The following is a 22688-nucleotide window of genomic DNA, read 5'->3' on the forward strand; positions in this document are numbered from 1 at the left end:
AGAACGGGTTCCAGGATGAATCACTGCTGTCCCTCTGTCACACTAATACCTTGTGAAGCAGACTGATGTCGTTTTCTTCTCAGTTTAGATCATGAGTACATTAAACAAAGACTGAAATAGATCTGTATTTGCATACCATACAGTGGTATTTGCCTCGTGCAAGGGAATGTGTGATTGGGCCTCCTTGCTCATTTAACACCGAGCTTGTGAAATATCTAACTTCTACTTCCATGAACAATACCACCTCATCTGTACAGCTGTTGTTTGCATCCGCTTTCACCAGAGTTTCTCAGAACAGGTCTGAACATGGAACTCCATCTTTAGAAATTCCTCAGTATCAGAAATCAGTCTTTGAAGCACTTTTCTTGCCTGGAAGTGGGGGGCATTTTCACAGCAGGGCAGTCACCTCTTCCCTTTCATAAAATCAGTACCTGACTATGGAGGGAACATGCTTGGGGTGGTGATGTCACCTTTTATTGGGAGGGTTTGGTCTTGAGAATGATTGGTGATAACAGTGGGTTTATAACAAGCGAGCTGGATCTCCCTCATTGCATTAAAGCCTGGAATTGCACCTGTGTCTGGGGCCGGACGTAATCTGCGGTCTCCACCATGCAACAGGACAATGTAGGATCTATCTGGTATATCTATATACCACTCGAGCCATAACTTGTGCCAAGTCCCTGTTCTTCCCTCCCCCATCCCCTAGAACCATGACGTGCCCTGGCCTCTAACCACCCCTCTTCAAAGCAGAGCCTAGATATCCCAAACAAGGGACCTGCCCTGGTCTCCCAGAAACTGAGCAGAGGGTGGGTACTACTGACCAGAACCTCACCTCCAGGCACCCAATACACCACAAGACATTCCCTGAGGGATGTGGAGGGCCGACCAGAGCTTGAGCCATCTCTAAATGGGCCGGCATGGGAACCCGTGTCGAGGCTTCACCGGGGTGGCCGGTGCTGAGCTGGGAGCCCAGAGGAAGAGAGTGCCGAAGCTGGGTGATGGAGTGAGGCTGTTGTGATGCACAGCAAGATCCCCCACACAGAACTATTTAACCTGTTTTAATGGGGGCCGCAGATCTGACCTGGGAGTGCAGGGGTGTCTTGCGGGGTTCCATGGCCTAATGTCTTTCAGGATAAACTCTCTGTCAGCCCCTCAGTGCCACACTGGAGGGTCAGCCTGGGTTGAATGCTGAAGCCTCTGAAGTGGAACACAGGCTGTATTAGTTGCTGATAGTCTTACAGAGAGACTGAAAAAAGCCCATCAAGTTCCTGCTGGCCATTGAGCACCTACAGTGCCTATAAAAAGTATTCATCCCCTTGGAAGCTTTCATGTTTTATTGTTTTACAACGTTGAATCACAGTGGATTTAATTTGGCACTGTAGTGAAAGTGAAAAGTGAAAACAGATCTCCACAAAGTGATCTAAATTAATTACAAATATAAAACACAAAATAATTGATTGCATAAGTATTCACCCCCTTTAAGATGACACACCAAATCATCACTAGTGCAGCCAATTGGTTTTAGAGGTCACATAATTAGTTAAATAGATCTGCTTCAATGGTGACTTCACTAGTATCTTTAAAGGATTTTGGTAATCTTCCCAAACAGGAAGACATGTTAAGGCAGAGACAGGGTAGGTGTCAGTAAAGAACGCATGGCATGTTCAGGAGGTCAGGCGGCATCTGCGGAGAGAGAAGCAGCATTAAATGTTTCATGTTTGAGGCAGGTAGTGACTAGTGTAACTGCTGTTGCTTCCGGTTTGGACAAGGCGAGACCAGCAGAGCCAATGATGACAGCTGGCTCATGAAGCTGGTCCCTCCCCCCATCACTGGGCACTGGGATTCCTCTGTCCTAGTATCAGAAAACAGGTTTCCTCTTCCACCTACCTGTGCCTTGACTGGGAAGGTCCAATTCTCCCTGACAGATGGACTTTGGCTGTCAGACCCTGGACTGGACAGGGTCCCTCGTCCCATCTGGGACTCAGGGTTGGGGGATGGACATCGAGCTCTGCACGAGGTCTGACTATTAAAGTACATGACAGGAAACTCAACAACAGTCATATATTGAAAATGCAATCCTTAAAAGAGGAAAAGAATCCAGGTGTTATCACTTTCAGAACCCATTCAGTTCCCTGACACACTCAAAACTAAATTCTCCTGAACAGAAGCAATTAGTCCCTGGAGAGGGGGTGGTGGGAGGGTGGGGAGGGACGTAAGCATTGGTCTAAGTACTGCACCATGCCAAAGGGAAGCGAGGACAAGCAGAGAGTCAAATCTTGGCACAGGGATCCACGTTACGGCCACCGGTTCCCCGTGGGTATGCAGCAGAAGGGCTCAGTCTGACTGGGAGTGGCTGGTGGTGCCGTTCAGAAAAGCTGAACTACTGCCTGTTTGAAAAAAGACAAAAATTAGTAGGGAAGATTAACTGTTCCGGTGAATTTAAGTGAAAATATTACATCAAAGTGATATAGCTCGTAGATCTGCTGCTTTGCAGTACAAGAGAGCTCAGCTTCCAGCGCAAGCTCGGATTCTGTCTGTGTGGAGTTTGCACCTTCTCCCCTTAACCATGTGTGTTTCCCCTGCACACCGCTTGCCCCCACCGCCCGCACCCTGACAATCGCAGGTTGATTGCAGAAGGATATGGCAGGCTGACGGAGAGGGGATCAGGAGAGCTGGTTGGCCTCTCAGGGAAGACTGCAGGACTTGTCCAGAGAGTGGGGATCAGGACCTTGCATCTGTGGAGGCTGGTTGCTGAGGACCTCTGGCTGAGGGAGATGACGGGGTCTCCGGCTCAGTTGTGAATCGGGACAGGATGCCCTGGGGATGATGCACTGGTGGCAGGTCAGTGCCCTGAAGTGAATGCAGCTTGAGAAAACCATTGCTCATTTACCAAACAATGCCAGATGCCTGAAACCAGCAAGAGAACCACTTGCAATCTAATTTCAGCTGGTGAATGAAAGTGGTAGAAGAAAGGGTGGGGAATGATCTTTGTTTCAGACACAATAACTCTCAGCCTTCACACAGAGAGACCCAGAGCATCAAAGTCCATCTCCCAGCTAATGCTGTTCTCAGTGCCAGGTTCATCCTTTCAAAGAATTGGAATTGGTTCATTATTGTCACATGCACCAAGATACAGTGAAAAGCTTGTCTTGCATACTGTTCATACAGATCAGATAATTACACTAAGGTAAAACTGCTCCCAGACTCAGATTGCCTCAGACTTTGTCTTGTTCGTGTTTGTCAGATTAGTTGTGTGGCACAAATTCTGGTCCTGATTCACGTGGGAAGTTATTTGGCATGTTCTATAATGTCAGAAACAGTGCCGATGAGTTCCTAAATCTACTTTGCAAAATAATTGGATGCTGTTCAGTTTTCGGGACCCTAATCAATAAACACTTGTCCCATTTAACCCAGGCATATTTTTATTCCCATGTTCCCATAGGATGAATTGAGTGATCAGTTGTAGCTGGGGGACTGTGCATTTAACCCTGGATCAGTACCCTACCTGTAGGTCATATGACCTCCCATGGGAGCCAGTGAGACTGGTGAGAGGGACTGTGACCTCTCGGTGTAATTTGACAGAACCAGAAGGACTTCGCAAAGCAATGTGCCAGCCCCAGTTATTATGGATTCTAATGCAAGGAGCTGCATTTGGCATAATGCAGTAGAACGCTTCCACAAATGCAAACTCCTGTACATGCTAGAAATCTGAAATAAAATCAGAGAATACTGGAGATGCTCAGTGGTCAGGTGGAGAGGATGACAATGGAAATCCAGCTCCTTAAGAGCTGTCATTTGTCATAAGGTACTGGATTCTGGGAATGAAAGGGTTAATGTGCGAAGATCATTTGCTGGGTCTGGCCTGTACTTGCTGGAGTTTAGAAGAATGAAGAGAGGCCTTGACAAAGTGGACATGGAGATGATATTCTCTACAGTAGGAGAGTCCAAGCCCAGGGGCACAGTCTCAGAATACAAGGATATCCCTTTAGGACAAAAATGAGGAGGGATTTCTTTAGCTAGAGGGTGGTGATTTTGTGGAATTCATTGTCACAGTTGGGTGTGGGGGACGGATCTTGGGTATATTTAAAGTGGAGGTTGATAAGTTCTTGATTAGTCAGGGCATGAAATGTTATGGGGAGAAGGCAGGAGAATGGGGTTGAATGGGATAATAACTTGGCCATGATTGAATGACGCAGCAGGCTTCTGTGTCTCAGGATTAAAACAGAAAATGCTGGAAACTCTCAACAGGTCAGGAAGCATTTGTGGAAGGAAAATCTGTGCAATATGTTAGCTCATTGGAACTGGGAAAGAGAGAATTAAAATGGTAATGTTAAGTTGCATTGAAGATGGAGAGAGGAATGTACTGTCTGCTGTCAGTATTCTCACATTATGAATCCTCCACTGTGAAGAAGCCAAATGGATTGGAAGTGTCAAGGTCCAGTTCAGAGGAGGGACACAGAGCCTCCTGTTGCCTGCCACTCCAATCTCTCACACACAAGAGATTCTGCAGATGCTGGAAATCTGGATCAATGCACACTAAATGGTGGAGGAATTCAGCAGGTCAGGCAGCATCTACGGAGTGAAATGAACAGTTGATGCTTCCGACCAAAACCCTTCATTAAGACTGATCATTTACTTTTGTGTGTGTTGCTGGAAATCTGACTCAGAAAGAGAAAATTCTGCAAACACTCAGAAGGACAGGCAGCATCTGTGGGGAGGGAAGCAGAGCTAATGGCTCAGGCCAAAGAACCTTTTTCAGAACTGGAAAAGTGAGAAAACAAATTTATTAAGTAATCTCTGTTAAACTACCGAGCAGGGGAAGTAGTTGATAATTGGTAAATTGTTTATTATTATCACATGTACCATGATACAGTGGAAAGTTTAAGATGGTGATGAATATTGGTAGTTCAGGTTGAGGTGTTTGATGTTGTGGTGTTTGTTGAGGTTGGCAATTAGCTTGCAGACGTTTCCTCACCAGTCGATGTGACATCCTCAATGCGCATTTGTTGGTGTTTCTCTCTGGCAGTGTTCGCGTTTATATAGGCCCCCATTCACTTGCCTCAGTCCTGATTGGCTACCCCTTCAGTTAACCTTTGAATCCTATTGGCTCTTAGGGGTTTACACATACGCTTGTTTACAGAGTAATCAGAAGAGCACCATGCTTCTAAAAATTCTCGTGTCTGTTTTGTGTTTGCCTGCGCTGGAACCTCGACGGTGTCCCAGTTAAAGTCATGTCCTTCTTTGTCTTCATGTATCGAGATCAGCGACAGTGGATCAGGTCTCTGTACCACCAGTCTGTGTTCCCGTAAAGGAGTCGAGAGTTTATGCCCTGTCTGGCCAACGTATTTTTGTTGCAGTCTCCACAGGTGATCCTGTACACCATATTGCTTTTGTCGGTTGTCTTTACTGGTGTCTTGGTTCTTAAGACAAGTTTCCTCAAGGTTGCTGTTGGTTTGTGTGTGACTGTGATGCTGTGAAGGTCGAGTAGTCCAGCTGTCACTTCTGAGATATTCTTGATGTAGGGCAGGGGCTGTGTGGTTCTATTCAAAAGTTCTATTCAAAAGGTTCAAAGGAACATCTAAACAAGCCTGATGCATTTTGGAAACAAGTCCTGTGGACTGATGAAGTTAAAATAGAACTTTATGGCCGCAATGAGCAAAGGTATGTTTGGAGAAAAAAGGGTGCAGAATTTCATGAAAAGAACCCCTCTCTAACTGTTAGGCATAGGGGTGGATCGATCAGGCTTTGGGCTTGTGTTGCAGCCAGTGGCACGGGGAACATTTCACTGGTAGAGGGAAGAATGAATTCAATTAAATACCAGCAAATTCTGGAAGCAAACATCACACCATCTGTAAAAGAGCCGAAGATGAAAAGAGAATGGCTTCTACAACAGGATAATGATCCTAAACACACCTCAAAATCCACAATGGACTACCTCATGAGGCGCAAGCTGAAGGTTTTGCCATGGCCCTCACAGTCCCCCGACCTAAACAACATCGAAAATCTGTGGATAGACCTCAAAAGAGCAGTGCATGCAAGACGGCCCAAGAATCTCACAGAACTAGAAGCCTTTTGCAAGGAAGAATGGGTGAAAATCCCCCAAACAAGAATTGAAAGACTCTTAGCTGTCTACAAAAAGCGTTTACAAGCTGTGATACTTGCCAAAGGGGGTGTTACTAAGTACTGCCATGCAGGGTGCCCAAACTTTTGCTTTGGGCCCTTTTCCTTTTTTGTTATTTTGAAACTGTAAAAGATGGAAACAAAGAAGTTTTCTTGTTTAAAATATTAACAAAATGTGTCATCTTTAACTTCATGCCTTTTGGAAATCAGTTCATCTTTTACTCGCTTAGCTATTCACAGTAACAGAAATTTTGACCGGGCTATATACTGTAAGTGCATTGAATGGAGAGAACAGAGGAAACCTGTGTGACAACTGTTAACATAACTATTAATTCAAAAAAATTTAGAAATGAAAGAGAAAAAAATAGCAAACTAGAAGGAAAAGGAACAGATGAATCTGTGAAACAAGAGGAAGAGGCAGCGTACTGAAATTGCATGGTAAATCCCAAGGCTGCATTGTACCCAGATGGAAGATGAAGATAAAGGAAAAAAGTTGCTTTATTTGTCACATTGATACAGTGAAATGTGTACATTAGACTGGAAGACATGGAAATGAATGACTGATTCACCTGTTTGGGTATGTTGTCCCGAATGGTGAGGAGGTAGGAGGTGAACTGCAGTTTACAGGAAAGGGATCTGTTAATGGAGATGATAGAGCAACTATTGAAAGGGGAAGGGGAGTAATGTCTGGTGGTGGAATTGAGTTCTGTTGAAGGTAATGGAAATTATGGTAGATGAGGTTGGTGGGACAAAATTGGAGTTAGTTCATTATCGTCACATATACCAGTCAGGCAGATGGGGCTTGAGAGTTGTGGTTGGTAGCTCATCTAGAAGGAAAAGAGATCTCAAACCCCTGCTGCCTTGCAGCTATACTCACTCATGGGGGAGGCTTTGGGAGTAAACCCCGAGGGAAAAATCCAGAGCTGGAGTCCCTAAGGCAGTACTACGTTAAGTTCAATGCTGAATGGCAACTCCTGCGATGCAGCTGGTCCCAAACTGTCTTGCTGTCTGCTTTCAGGTACCTTCTGCCGATGGATGAGGGGAGAGAAGTGAATGACCGAGGAGGGTGGGGTCATTGATGGTGCTGTCTGCTGGAAAGTAAGGATAATGGAAATACTGCCCTGTTCTAGCACATTATAAACACGAGAGATTCTACAGGAAGCATCCTCTTCATGTTCACTCTATTGCAGCCTTTTTATATTTGAAAAGTTTGAATAAGATCCCCTCCTCTTCTAAATTCCAGCAAGTACAAGCCCCGAGCCAGAAAATGCTCCTTATACGAGGGGTGATTGGTAAGTTCGTGGCCTAAGGTAGAAGGAATGAGCTTGAGAAAACCTAGCACATTTATTTTTCAACATAGTCCCCGCCTACATTTACACACTTAGTCCAGTAGTCATGGAGCATACGGATCTTGGACCTCCAGAAAGTGCCCACAGCAAAGGTGGTTGATAAGTTTGTGGCCTAAGATAGATGGAGATGAGTTATACAGCTCTCGTTACATGCACATGCTGTTCATCTCTTTGAGTGATTATGCAGAAAATTTGAAGTTAATAACTCATCTCCTTCTTTTGTGTTGGGCACGTGGCCAAGTGGTTAAGGTGTTCGTCTGGTGATCTGAAGGTCGCTAGTTCGAGCCTCAGCTGTGGCAGTGTGTTTGTGTCCTTGAGCAAGGCACTTAACCACACATTGCTCTGGTGTCTGTGTGAGGAGTGGCGCCCCACACAGACTTCCAAGGCATGAAAATGCCCGACGCAGGCCTCTCACGTTCCCTCCCCTTCTTCTACCTTGGGCCACGAACTTATCAATCACCCCTGATGAGGGCACTTTCTGGAGGTCCAAGATCGGCATGCTCCATGACCACTGGACTAAGTGTGTAAATGTAAGAGGGGACTATGTTGGAAAATAAATGTGCTAGGTTTTCTAAAATTGACTCCTTCTACCTTAGGCCACGAACCTATCAATCATTCCTCGTATGTTAAACTTTTCAATTCTGGGACCATTCTTGTGAATCTGCTCTTGATCCACTCCAATGCCAGCACACTGTTTCTTAGACAAGGAGCACAAAACTCCAAGAGTCCAAGACTCCAAGAGTGGTCTGACTAAAGCCTTATAAAGCCTCAGCATTACACCCTTGCTTCGGGAAATGGAGGTGACCTCTGCAAGGGTTAGCAAAGAGGCAGACATCTCATCAGAGGGTATGTAATGGAGCTAGAGACCCAGGAGAAGGAAGCAGGGTGGGATGAGGTGACGTGCAGACCACAGATGCAGTCAGCAGATTCTTTGTGGATAAGGTGAAAAAGCATGGCTGAATCAGAATCAGGTTTAATACCGCTGGCATATGATGTGAAATTTGTTGTTTTGCAACAGCAGTACATTGTAATAGATAATAATAAAAACAGTGAATTACAGGAATAAAAATATATGAAAAAATAAGTTAAATAAGTAGCTCAAAAAGAGGAACATCTTAAAGTGATGTTGCTTACTGAAATACCCATGGCTATAACTGTAGATCTCTGCTACAGCAGTCCTAAATGGGAATACATGATGATTCGCATCAGATCTGCACGCAAAGAGTCGCCAATTATTGGCCCCATCAGGGTTTAACATGTCTCCTGCCCTACTAGAGGCCCGAATATACTTGATCACTGCTACACAGCAGTCAAGGATGCCTACCATTCCGTCCCACGACCTCACTTCGGAAAATCAGACCATCAGGCCATCCTCCTTCTCCCGGCTTACAAACAGAATCTGAAGCAGGAGGTCACGATGTCAAAAGTAGTGTCGCGTTGGACGGAGGAAACGGATGAGGTCCTCTGTGACTGCTTTGAATCGGTGGACTGGTTAGTATTCAAGGACTCAGCAGCTAACCTCAATGAGTATGCCTCAGCTGTCACGGACTTTATTTGGAAATGCACGGAGGACTGTGTGTCTCGCAAGATGATCCATGTATTCCCTAACCAGAGACCTTGGATGAATTATGAGGTCAAGTCCCTTTTGAAGGCTAGAGCTGTGGCTTTTAGGTCCGGGGATACCAGTCGCTACACGGAATCCAGGCGTGAACTCCGGAAAGCCATTAAGGGCGCCAAGAGGCAATATCGAGCCAAGTTGGAAGCCCAGGCTAACCAAAAGAATGGCAGTAGACTATGGCAGGGTCTAAATGAGATCACTGGGCGCAAAGAAAAGGTTGGAAATTCAATAACTGTGGCGCTTCTCTTCCTGATGAACTTAACGTATTCTACACAAGATTCGAACAGAAGAGGAACGTCCTGCTCCCTCCGGATGAACCGGACCTGGTAGCATCGAGATTCATCGTCACTGAGGAGGACGTTAGAAAGGCCTTCCTGAAGATAAATCCAAGGAAGGCGACGGGCCCAGATGGCGTCCCGAGACGGGTTCTCTGGGCCTGTGCAAGCGAGCTAGCTGGAGTGTTTGCTGACATCTTCAACTGCTCCTTGCTTCAGTCTAAGATCCCCTCGTGTTTTAAGAAGGCAACGATAATCGCAGTGCCGAAGAAGAGCAAGGTGGCATGCCTGAATGACTATCGACCTGTGGCACTGACATCAATTGCTATGAAGTGCTTCGAGCGATTGGTTATGGCACACATCAACCACAGCCTTCCGGTCAACCTCGACGCTTTGCAATTTGCCTACCGGAGCAACAGGTCAACGGCAGATGCCATCTCTCTGGCCCTACATTCCTTCTTAGAACACCTGGAGAATAAAGACGCATACATAAGGCTCCTTTTCATTGACTACAGCTCTGCTTTTAATACCATCATTCCAAATAAACTGATTCCTAAGTGCCGGAACCTGGGCCTTAGCACTCAGATCTGCAGCTGGATCTTCAACTTCCTCACAGACAGGACCCAGGCTGTAAAAATAGGGGACAAGCTCTCCTCTACAATCACTCTGAGCACCAGTGCCCCACAAGGCTGTGTACTCAGCCCCCTGCTGTACTCACTGTACACCCATGATTGTGTAGCCAAGTTTCCATCAAACTCAATATATAAGTTTGCTGATGACACCACAATTGTAGGCCGTATGTCGGGTAATGATGAGTTTGAGTACAGAGGGGAAATTAAGAACCTGGTGGCATGGTGCGAAGACAATAACCTATCCCTCAACGTCAGCAAGACGAAGGAATTGGTTGTTGACTTCAGAAGGAGTAGCGGACCACACGACCCAATTTACATCGGTGGTGTGCAAGTGGAACAGGTCAAAAGCTTTAAGTTCCTTGGGGTCAATATCACAAATGACCTGACTTGGTCCAACCAAGCAGGGTTCACTGCCAAGAAGGCCCACCAACGCCTTTACTTCCTGAGAAAACTAAAGAAATTTGACCTGTCCCCTAAAACCCTCACTAATTTTTATAGATGTACCCTAGAAAGCATTCTTCTAGGGTGCATCACAACCTGGTATGGAAGTTGTCCTGTCCAAGACCAAAAGAAGCTGCAGAAGATCGTGAACACGGCGCAGCACATCACACAAACCAATCTTCCGTCCATGGACTCACTTTATACCGCACGCTGTCGGAGCAGTGCTGCCAGGATAATCAAGGACACGACCCACTCAGCCAACGCACTTTTCGTCCCTCTTCCCTCCGGGAGAAGGTTCAGGAGCTTGAAGACTCGTACGGCCAGATCTGGGAACAGCTTCTTTCCAACTGTGATAAGACTGCTGAACGGATCCTGACCTGGATCTGGTCCGTACCCTCCAAATATCCGGACCTGCCTCTCGGTTTTTTTGCACTACCTTACTTTCCATTTTTCTATTTTCTATTTATGATTTATAATTTAAATTTTTAATATTTACTAATTTTAACTTTTTTTAATATTTTTAATATTTAGTATTTGTAATCCAGGGAGTGGGAAGCGCAGAATCCAATATCGCTGTGATGATTGTACGTTCTAGTACCAATTGTTTGGTGACAATAAAGTATGAAGTATAACAGCAATGTGTCTCCCAGAGATTTAACAAAGAACTAAATAAAAGTTTCACTTGTGAAAGTCCTGTTAAACCTCACAGCCGAGAACAGAGGCTGCAGTCATTAAAGCAATTGAATTTCAGACAGCCAATTTGGCCTTCCAATCTTTATCAGGTGCTGTGCATAAGACAGATTTGTTTTTATATCCTATTAAAACTTCTCACAGGGTAGCCAATCAGTAACAAAAGTATGGAAATCACCAACTTTGTTAATGCACTGAATGGTACAGTTAGCGACCCTGGAGAAAGATTACCTGTCATTTTTTTGTGAGGGCAATATCATAAATGCAGGGGAAGATTTCTTTCAACTTTGTGATAGTTTAAATATTCTTTTAGTGTATCAGTCACCATTTTATTCCTCTCTCCATTTTTATAACTCTTTACACCAACATGAAATTTCAAAATGACTTCTATTTCTAACATGGAGAACAAGAGACTATAGACGCTGGAAATCTGACCTGCTGGGGGTATTTAGCCAGTGAAGCAGTATCTTTGGAGGGAGATGGACAGTTTATATTGCAGGCTGACACCCTTCATCGCAAATGGCTCCTTCATAAGTTGCTGCTTTGAAAATCCCTGCTCTTATGAATATGTTTAAACAGCACAGTAATTTGAAATGCAGCCACTGTTAATGTGGGAAGATAAAGCTGTGTATTTACTGAAAGCAATTTTGAGCAAAGGTCAGTGTGATAATGAGAGGATACTTAATAGCACTGATATCAGTGGAGGGACTGGTATTGCTCAGACCAGCTTCCCATCCCCCTTTGCATAGTGTTAATGAATCAGTTCTATTGAATTGGAAAAGCTGTAGTCAATGAGTATCAAAGGGAAAAAATACCTCACTATAAGAAAGATGATTGTGTTTGATGTTAGTCTACAGGCTGTTCCCAGGGACATACCCACACAGACAGACAGATGTCCAGTGATGCTGGGAGATCAACTTGGTGGCAGATGCCCTTTGGTCTGCCTGATACTTGTTGTCCTACCAGCACATCGAGACGTCCAGAGAGGAATGCTGCCAACTGGTGCATTCCAGGCTGCAGTATGTACTGAGGAATGCACTGATGTTGATGCAAATACTGCAAGGGCTTGGTAGTGAAGTGTAGGGTTCTTCTGCTACTGGGCAGGAGGGGCCAAGCTGGCTGAGGAAGCCCCTTGGATTATTGTGGTGGTGTACCACTCCAGGAGATCACACTGCCAGTGTTTTAAGAAATGTAACAGAACACTACTTAATACTTTGTCAATGAACATAAGAATGAAAAGGTATTTTATTTCTGTAATTTAAAAAATTATGAATAAAGTTAATTTTAATATAAAAGTCAGCCCAGCCCAGGACATCCCTTTAGGAGTTCCTCAAGAATCCTTGGTCCAACCATCGTCAGTTGTTTGGTCTTCCTTCTGTCACAAGGTCAGAAGAGGGATGACTGCACCAAGTTCAGTTCCTGTCCATTCCTTTCAATGATAGCTAATAATAATTGAAGCAGCCCATGCTTGCGTGCAACAAACCTAGACAACATTCAGGCTTGGACTGGGAAAGAAAATCCAAAAAAAAACCGCAGATGCTGCAAATCTAAAACAAGAAGAGAAAATAGCTGGAAACACTCAGCAGGTCAGGCAGCATCTGTGGGAGGAAATCCTTTGTCAGAACGTCCTGACCTGCTGAGTATTTCCAACATTTTCTGGTCTTGTTTGGTGTTTGGGCTGATAACCGGCAAGTTAGATTAATGCCAGGAAAAAGCCAAATTCATGACCAGAGAGTCGAACCGCCTACCCTTGACATTCACTGACATTTGCATCCCAATGGCAATATCATGGGGTCACCATTGACCAGAACCTCAACTGGACCAGCCACATTAATAGTGTCCATGAGAGTGGTGACGAAGGACTCAGCTTGTCAGGCGGTTTCTTTTCTCATCCACGACCAAAGCACTCGTTCTCTCCACCACCAGCAGCACATTTTGGTTCAGCATGCACCACCTGCAGAAGATACTTCCCAGACCCTTTTTTTTCAGAATAGTGCCAGCTATGGTCTACATTGAGGGCTTGGCTCAGAATTAGTTTGTTTTTAGGATATTTTTAGGTTCATAGGGATGGTTTGGAGACAGAGAGGGGAGTTAGAGGTCAGGCTAGAGTTCAAGGACCGATGTGGGGGAATTACAAGACATAGAAGCATCTAAGCCTCTGCTCCGTGTTCAAAGGACAATGATGAGGGCATGATCGGATGTCAAGCTGACAACCTGGCAAGGACATTCAGACTCCCATTATCGGCAAGCCTGAAGTTTGAGGCTTAATCATTGGGGCTGGTGAGTCTGGAGTTCAAGGCCTGGTTTTCAGGGTCCCATTATCAGCGAGTCTGGAGTTTGACGCCTGGAATTCGAGTCTTCATACGTCATCACCCGCGAGTCCTGGGTCAATACCAAAGATGGAAGCCCGAAGGTCAATTAGAAGTTCACAAGTTGGGATCCAGCGGCCAGAGCTGGATTTGTGATTCTCCGCAAGTCCACTGGAGAAGGTGGGGCCCGATGTCTGTGAATCCACGAGCTACTGGAGGCCGGAGAAGAAAGCCTGTCCTGTCCTGTCCTGTCCTGGGTTTACAGACTGTGTATGTGTGTGGTTGGGTGGGAGGAACAGGGCTTGTTTCACTGTTGCTACTGTGTTGTTTGTTCTGCCTGTGTCATTCTGCTGAGCCTTGTGGACATGCTATGTTGGTTGCTGAACGCGTGGCGACGCTTGTGACCTGCCTTCAGCACATCCTTGGCTGAGTTGGATATTAACACAAATTACACATTTTACTGTGAGTTTCGAAGTACATGTGCTAAATTAATCTAATATAAATTTGAAATCTGAATAACACTTCAAATCCCTTGCATGCCTCCTGTACCTTCTGCCACCCACTATGTTGGAACAGCTAATTTCATTTCAAAATTATAGGCAACATTACTTTTTTTCCAAAAATACAGGGGACATAGGGTATAGAGCACAGGGTACAGCTGGGTACAGCTGGGTACAGAGGGCAAAATACAGGGGACATAGGGCATAGAGCACAGGGTACAGCTGGGTACAGCTGGGTACAGAGGGCAAAATACAGGGGACATGGGGCATAGAGCACAGGGTACAGCTGGGTACAGCTGGGTACAGAGGGCAAAATACAGGGGACATAGGGCATAGAGCACAGGGTACAGCTGGGTACAGCTGGGTACGGAGGGCAAAATACAGGGGACATAGGGCATAGAGCACAGGGTACAGCTGGGTACAGCTGGGTACAGAGGGCAAAATACAGGGGACATGGGGCATAGAGCACAGGGTACAGCTGGGTACAGCTGGGTACAGAGGGCAAAATACAGGGGACATAGGGCATAGAGCACAGGGTACAGCTGGGTACGGCTGGGTACAGAGGGCAAAATACAGGGGACATGGGGCATAGAGCACAGGGTACAGCTGGGTACAGAGGGCAAAATATAGGGGACATAGGGCATAGAGCACAGGGTACAGCTGGGTACAGCTGGGTACAGAGGGCAAAATATAGGGGACATAGGGCATAGAGCACAGGGTACAGCTGGGTACAACTGGGTACAGAGGGCAAAATATAGGGGACATAGGGCATAGAGCACAGGGTACAGCTGGGTAGCAGGCCCTTCGGCCCACAGTGTCTGTGCTGACCACTATGCCAGTTTGATACAACTGCTGAACCTCGTTACTTTTCCTGCAAATAACACTGGTAGCATTTTCTTTTAATCATTTTCTGTTGATCTTCAGACTAAGATCACACTGATCATTGGGAATGATGTACTTTACATTTTAACTTTACTTCCATGTTGTGAAAAACCTTAATTTGTTCTTCATGTGGAATAATATTAACCCCCCCCCAACAGCTTTTCAATGTCTTTAGATCTTCCACTCCAGAAAGCAGCTTGTGAGCCTTCTGATAATGGCTCTGCTAAAGCTGTGCGCAAGACAACCTAAGACCTCGGCCTTGTCAAGCGTGGCTACCACTGAGCTACCAACAAGCCACCATGGATGGACACTTTGATTTGGAGATGTACTGGGCTCTACACTCCCAAGGCTGACCTGGGGAGGACAGTCGGAGCTCCATTTGATGAGGGACTTGATGGGAATCTATGATGACGTGCTAACTGAGGATGTAACTAGTAGAGTGGATAGGGGAGAACCAGTGGATGTGGTATATTTGGATTTTCAAAAGGCTTTTGACAAGGTCCCACACAGGAGATTAGTGTGCAAACTTAAAGCACACGGTATTGGGGGTAAGGTATTGATGTAGATAGAGAGTTGGTTGGCAGACAGGAAGCAAAGAGTGGGAATAAACGGGACCTTTTCAAAATGGCAGGCGGTGACTAGTGGGGTACCGCAAGGCTCAGTGCTGGGACCCCAGTTGTTTACAATATATATTAATGACTTGGATGAGGGAATTAAATGCAGCATCTCCAAGTTTGCGGATGACACGAAGCTGGGTGGCAGTGTTAGCTGTGAGGAGGATGCTAAGATGATGCAGGGTGACTTGGATAGGTTGGGTGAGTGGGCAAACTCATGGCAGATGCAACTTAATGTGGATAAATGTGAAGTTATCCACTTTGGTGGCAAAAATAGGAAAACAGATTATTATCTGAATGGTGGCCGATTAGGAAAAGGGGAGGTGCAACGAGACCTGGGTGTCATTATACACCAGTCATTGAAAGTGGGCATGCAGGTACAGCGGGCGGTGAAAAAGGCGAATGGTATGCTGGCATTTATAGCGAGAGGATTCGGGTACAGGAGCAGGGAGGTACTACTGCAGTTTTACAAGGCCTTGGTGAGACCACACCTGGAGTATTTTGTGCAGTTTTGGTCCCCTAATCTGAGGAAAGACATCTTTGCCATAGAGGGAGTACAAAGAAGGTTCACTAGATTGATTCCTGGGATGGCAGGACTTTTATATGAAGAAAGACTGGATGAACTGGGCTTGTACTCGTTGGAATTTAGAAGATTGAGGGGGGATCTGATTGAAACGTATAAGATCCTAAAGGGATTGGACAGGCTAGATGCGGGAAGATTGTTCCCGATGTTGAGGAGGTCTAGAACGAGGGGTCACAGTTTGAGGATAGAGGGGAAGCCTTTTAGGACCGAGATTAGGAAAAACTTCTTCGCACAGAGAGTGGTGAATCTGTGGAATTCTCTGCCACAGGAAACAGTTGAGGCTAGTTCATTGGCTATGTTTAAGAGGGAGTTAGATATGGCCCTTGTGGCTACGGGGGTCAGGGGGTATGGAGGGAAGGCTGGGGCGGGGTTCTGAGTTGGATGATCAGCCATGATCATAATAAATGGCGCTGCAGGCTCGAAGGGCCGAATGGCCTACTCCTGCACCTATTTTCTATGTTTCTATGTAACTCGTATGTAGGGAGTGGAGGAGGGAAGTGATTGGATTGGAGGGCAGTGAGGGACGAGGGATTTCTCAGGCACTTTTTGCAAGAGTGCACCAGGTTCAGATTCAGGTTTATTTATCACATGTATATTGAAACGCACAGTGAAATGTGCCGTTTGCGTTAACAAACAACACACCTGAGGGTGTGCTGGCAGCAGCCCGCAAGCGTTGCCACACTTTTCCGCACACCATAGCCTTCCCACAATGCTCAGCAGCACAACAGGAAACAAATTAGCAACAACAAAATAAGCCCTGTTCTTCCCTCCCCCTCATGCATATATGCAGTCCCTTAACCCCAGGACTGGCCTTCAGTGGACGTGGATTTGTAGACATTGGGCTTCAACTTCTCCAGTGGACTCACAGAGATTTGCAAACTTGGCTCCGGCCACCAAACCTCGACTTCTGGACTCTAACTCGACCATCAGCATTGATCTCAGGACACACAGATCACTGACCACTAGGCCTCGACCTCTGGGCTTGCTAATTCGTGAACCTGGGGGATCATCAGAACTCATTCCTTCTGTCCACACGGAGCTCTGATTCTGGAACCTGCCCCCATCTCACTGACGCTTTCTGCCGGCCCAATCTCCAACATCTGGCCTTCGATGTCCCATGTCTGTGTCACTGGCCTTCACGAAGGATGCAGCTCAGTGTCATCTTAGCTTCAGTCATTGGGGATCTCTGTTCTCTTCCCATGGGAACAGAGGAAGAAGGATTGGGGATGCTGCATCATGGGGCGGGGGGTAGCAAATGTGCAGATGGTGGAGGTGGGAGAGAGGAAAGATCAGAAGCCAAGAAGTGGGTGGGAGAAAGGGACACCACAATTGAAGTGATCTGGAGACCGGGGTGTAGGCTGGAGCAGGATGGAAGACAGATATCTCTGCTGTCTATCTGGTCAGGCCTGTGAAGATAGGAGCTCCTGGTCCGGGGAGGGAGCAGCAACCGGAATCATTCATCCACAGTGGTTCAAATGCTCTTTGAAAGCAACAGAGCATGGGAATGATGTCTTCCCACGATCACTCGGTGATTCATAGCAGCGAATGTCCCAGCTAGAATTCTCATCTGATGCAAAACGAGGAGGAAATGGGCAGCAACATGCTTCACTCCAGGAAGGATCAATCTTCACTGGTACAACACTGAATAAAACAATATTCTGCAATTCAGTTTCCAGACGCTTGTGCATATAAATCCTTGCCTTTGTTTAGTACATTGAATATCAAGCAGCAAGAATAAATGCTGATCAGATTTTGCAACATTTCTCTAGTGTTTCCCAACAGATTGAAAGCTGAGGTGTATCTTTCCCATCCTACGACCAGCAATTTTCTAATATGCTACTGAATATCTGCTGATTTTATTGTATGTATCAAAACAAACTTTATTCAATAATAAAAAAATTACAAGAATAAACAACACAATACCTTTTCATTTTTACATTCGTAGGCAATGTGTTCAGTTATGTGTCGCCCAGCACGTATCCCTGCAGGGCCAGTTGGTAGATTCTCAGTGGTTTCAGTCGGCACTTCTCGTATACCACTCACTTCATACCTTACCCACTCCCATAACCTACTGAGCTTCATCTATCTTATCATTGTAGAGCTTGTTTGCTGCATGCGAAGGAGTTCTCTGCCTGACCCTGAGGAATGCAACAGGCTGACAATCCCAAACTGCTTTTAGTTTCATTACTGTATTTACATGATGGAACAACATGTAGGTTTCAGTTGCTGACCGAATCTGCCTGCCAGCAGGTTTCAGTGATAAGGAAGTGATGCAATCATTTCCAGTTACTCAGAGCAGACAGGAATGCTCAGGGATAGAGTCAGGCAGTGTGAGTCACAGGGTACCGCAGGGATCTGTGACTGGGCCCCAGACTCACCAGCCTTCATCAGCAAGTGCAGCAAGGCACCAAGTCTAACATCCCTAGGTTTCCAACAGCATAGCCCTGGGTGGGATTGTCAGTAGTGAGGGGAAGAGAAAGAGACTTCACGTGGTTCAGAGAGTGTGAAGTACATTCGAAATGCACTATGACCGGATAAATGTAAGATGCTCACTCAGGTCGGAACACAGAGGCATGGAGAAATGTTGAAGTACGTAGGGATCGGGGTGCCCTTATACTGAAAACCAAGCGGCAGCAAGCAGTGAAGAAGGCAGGTGGCACGTTGGCTTCATCGCAAAGGGTTTCATGTATAGAAGCAAGGAAGTTTTTCTACAGCCTGATTGTACACAGCTGCCTGGGGTATTGTACCCCTACGTGAGAAAGGGTAAACTTGCAAAATCAAAACAGATCCAGTGAGTAGCAAAAGCAGCTTGTTAATGAGAGAGGTCAGAGGAGAATGGCCAGACTGGTTCAAGCTGACAGGAAGGCGACGGTAACTGGAGCAAACGTGTATTACAGCATGATGTGCAGAAGGGCATCTCTGAGGGCACAACATGTCAAACCTTGAAATGGATGGGCTACAGCAACAGAAGACCATGAACTTACACTAAGTGGCCACTTTATTAGGTATAGGAGGTACTGGGTGTACATTTGCATGTATCAGGAATTTGCTGTAATGTGTTGGTCAGGGTGCGACATGCAATAAAAACAACAGCATTCAACAATTGAAAAGAATATATAAAGAAAAAAGTTAGAAGTTAAAGGATAGGTATGGTATAAAGTATGCATAAATACATAAATACCAGCATGTATTTACAATGTAAACAGCATTTTAAAAAGTGGTTTAAAGTGTTTACAGAGCAGTGCAATGATTGAGGTAATAGATACAGGGTGGTATGGTGGGATAACTAGAATAGTTGATCAGATTAACTACCCGGGGAAAGAAACTTTAATGTTGGTCTGAAGTTTTTGTTTTAATGGCCCTGTAGCGCTTTCCAGAACAGAGGCTTTCAAAAAGGCACTTTGCAAATTAGGAGGTGTCTGCAATGATTTTCCTATCCGTTTTGTTGTCCTGAACATGAATACAGACGCTCAGAAACACTAACATTAAATTGTATTGTGCAGAACGTCGGCGCTGGTGGCTCCATTCTCTGCTGTGGGCTAGTAGTATCACGGCCGCAAAGTTGCTACAACCCAGGTTCAATCCTCAGCTGCGGCACTGTCCGTGTGGAGTTTGCACTTCTCTCTGTGACTGCATGGCTGTCCTCTGGGTGCACTTTGCAAAGCTGGGTAGATCAGTTGTCTCTGACGTGTTGGAGAGTGGTAGAATCTGGAAGGAGATGATGGGAGTACGGGAAGAACAGAATAGGAGTACTGTACAGTTTGTATCTATTGGTGCTTGATGGTCAGCATGGATTTGATGGGCTGAAGGCCCTGTTTCTGTTGGTCTTGATGACTGTAGATGAAGTCTGATCTCCCTTGCTGTGGAGGCTGGACTGAGCTCTGTAGAGAAAGTAGCAGCAGTGTCCAAGGATGATGCCAAGATTGACCCAGAGCCTGGCCCTGATTTCCACAGGCAGGGACACCATGCTGATGGATGGGGTCAGAGACAGGGAAGGTAGTTGGCCCATTAAATGGGGCAGTTCTGGGGAAGACAGGACTGTCCGGGGTAAAACCTAGTGGTCCAGAATAACTGTTTTGTTGTACACTGGCATAGGAAGGTCACCACAGTTCACATAATTTGGGGGAGTATTAAGATAGAAAGAGTGGGAAATGAACATCGCCATGGTAGCGTAACACTATTACCAGCGACCAGTGTTCAATTTCACAGCTGTCTGTAAGGAGTTTCCACTTCTCCCTGTGACCGCAGGGGGTTCCTCCCGCAAAGACGTATGGGTTAGCAGGTTAATTGGTCACGTGAGTGTAATTGGACATCGCAGGCTTGTTGGATCTGAAGGGCCTGTTACCATTCTGTAACTCTAAATAAATAAAATATCTTGTAAGAAAGAGAATGATTTCCTCCACAATCTTTTGGCAGCTGCAAATGTGTGAAGTTACTCCTGCCCAGTTGGGTTGACTTTGGGCATGAGGGGAGGGGAGGTGAGGCGGAGGGTCTAAGTCTATGCTGTGCGTCTGGGGGATAGGTTGTGGGGGCAGGCATCAGAGCTGAGCACAAGGGAGTGGAGGCAGAGTCGGGCCTACAGTCAGGTGAGGAATAGGAAGGAGCCGGTGATCAGGTGAGGCTCAGTGATGTTGGGTGAGAGGTATAAGACTGGACAGGAACCTCGAGGGATCACAGGGTCAAATGTTCAGGATCGAATGGAGATTAGAAGGTTGAGCAAATTGTGACATCCTTTGGGAAGTGGACGGGACAGAGATCAGGAAGTGGGGGTGGTGGTTGTGTCAGAGCAGTGTGAGGCTGGGTACATTAAGGTGAAACATTTGTGTTGTGTTGGGGAGAGTGGTTGTGAAATGCATTCCTGACAACTTGGAATAAATTTTATTTCATAGTATAGGTACAGGGAATAAATATTTGACAGTTATAGTTAACAAATACCAGACTTACAGACACTCCAACATACAAATGAACCCCCAACAACGTTAAATTTGAAAGTCTGATATGCGTGCGTAGATTCATTCTTATGAACTGCAGAACTAGCTTCTTGTTTGTCTCCACTTGTCGTAATTGTTCTTTCTTATCAGAATCAGGTTTATTATCACTCACACATGTCGTGAAATTTGTTGTTTTGTGGCAAAAGTACAGTACGGTACATAAAATATACGACAAATTACAATAATAAATGTATATTTAAAAAATTAAACAAGTAGTGAAAAAAGAGAGCAAGAATAGTGAGGCAGCGTTCCTGGGTCTGTGGTCTGTTCAGAACTTTGATGGCAGAGGGGACGAAGCTGTCCCTGAAACATTGAAGGCCTGCATTCCGGCTCCTGTACCTGCTCCCACACAGTAGTAATGAGAAGGGGATGGGTAAAGGGTGGTGTGTATGCTGCCTCCTACCATTAAGGACTCACACCACCCAGAACATGTTCTCTCGCCTCTTATCTTCTTATCAATCTCCTGTGTTTTAATGCAATTTTTTTTACAAACCTGTGGAGGTATGAATTCCATATTGAGTGATTTTTGTGTATTTTCTGAAATTATTTGTACTCAGGGTGACCTGTATAATACAAAATAACAATGTTTTGGACATAAAACTCATTTTTAAGAAAGAAGTTCTCTTCTGCTTTTTTTCTCCCTGGAGAAGGTAAGAAGTTATACCCTCTGTCCTTGTGAAATGGACTTTAGTTTTACAAAGTGAAAGGGCCTTTACTTGCCACCAAGACGGGTTGAGTGAGTGACCTCTTGGGTAAATGCACCAAACCCCCTGAGTGGGGAGAGGGTCACACATTCCAGCTTCCAGTGTTAAATCAGCAATCATGTTATGTTGATGAAGGACTGTTCCAAACAGGACCCAAGAATGCAGAGCAGGGTAGGGCATGAGTAATCAGGCTGCTACTCGTTGTTCCTGCTTTTGACTCATTGCCTTGCTGTCTGCTCTATCCTGCCTCTGGGCCCCAAACAGAAACGTGTGTTGACTCAGGTACCTGTCAGGGACACCGTGTAGACATCCTAGATGGGTTTGTAATGATATTTCACAATGTTTTCCTGCCAATCACGTGTGTCATGTGTTGACAGCTCTTTAGTTTCCCTACACTGCACAAGTTACTTGGAGTTTCCAGAAAGGATGCTTATCTCCAGGGTACATCTTTAAATGTTATTCTTATAGTCAGTTCTGGAACACTCCTTCAATAGTTTTGGAAAAATATCAGATGGGAACAAAAAAAAAGTTGTGCTGCTGAAAGTCAGCTGCTGTCTAATCAGCTACTGAAGAACCTACTCACTCCAGTTGGCATGTGGGGCAACGTGAGTGAAACCATTTACAGAGAACCAACTGATGGCATCGTGTCCCACAGTGAAAGCTCCAGGACCTCATCCAGCCAGGGGTGGAATAGAAATTAGTTAATTATTGTCATATGCACCAATATCATTCAGATCAATTCATTACACAGGGCATTGAGGCAGAACAAGGTAAACCAAAAACAGAATGCAGAATAGAGTATAGTAATTACAGAGCAAGTGCAGTTCAGATAAACAATAAGGTGAAAGATCATAACAAGGTAGATTGTGAGGTCAAGAGTCCATTTCATTGTACTGGAGAACTATTTAATAATCTGATGAAGTCTTGGCCTGAAACGTCAACTGTTTATTCCCCTCCATTGATTCTGCCTAATCTGCTGT

At 45.5% G+C, this 22688-nt stretch overlaps 1 protein-coding gene across 5 annotated transcripts in view; it reads left to right on the forward strand.

Annotated features, from left to right (window-relative positions):
• Window positions 1–22688, forward strand: part of tmcc3 (transmembrane and coiled-coil domain family 3) — a 149313-nt gene that overhangs the window by 70273 nt on the left and 56352 nt on the right. The window contains exon 2 of one of the 5 annotated variants that reach the window (XM_063072281.1): window positions 7139–7218. The exons of the other annotated variants lie outside the window; for them this stretch is intronic. Within the exon in view, the coding sequence (XP_062928351.1) occupies window positions 7174–7218 (45 nt within the window). The 5' untranslated portion in view covers window positions 7139–7173. The remainder of the gene's footprint in view (window positions 1–7138; window positions 7219–22688) is intronic. 5 annotated transcript variants of the gene reach the window in all.

This window comes from Mobula hypostoma, chromosome 20 (assembly GCF_963921235.1).
Source record: "Mobula hypostoma chromosome 20, sMobHyp1.1, whole genome shotgun sequence".
Taxonomy (NCBI): Eukaryota; Metazoa; Chordata; class Chondrichthyes; order Myliobatiformes; family Myliobatidae; genus Mobula; species Mobula hypostoma.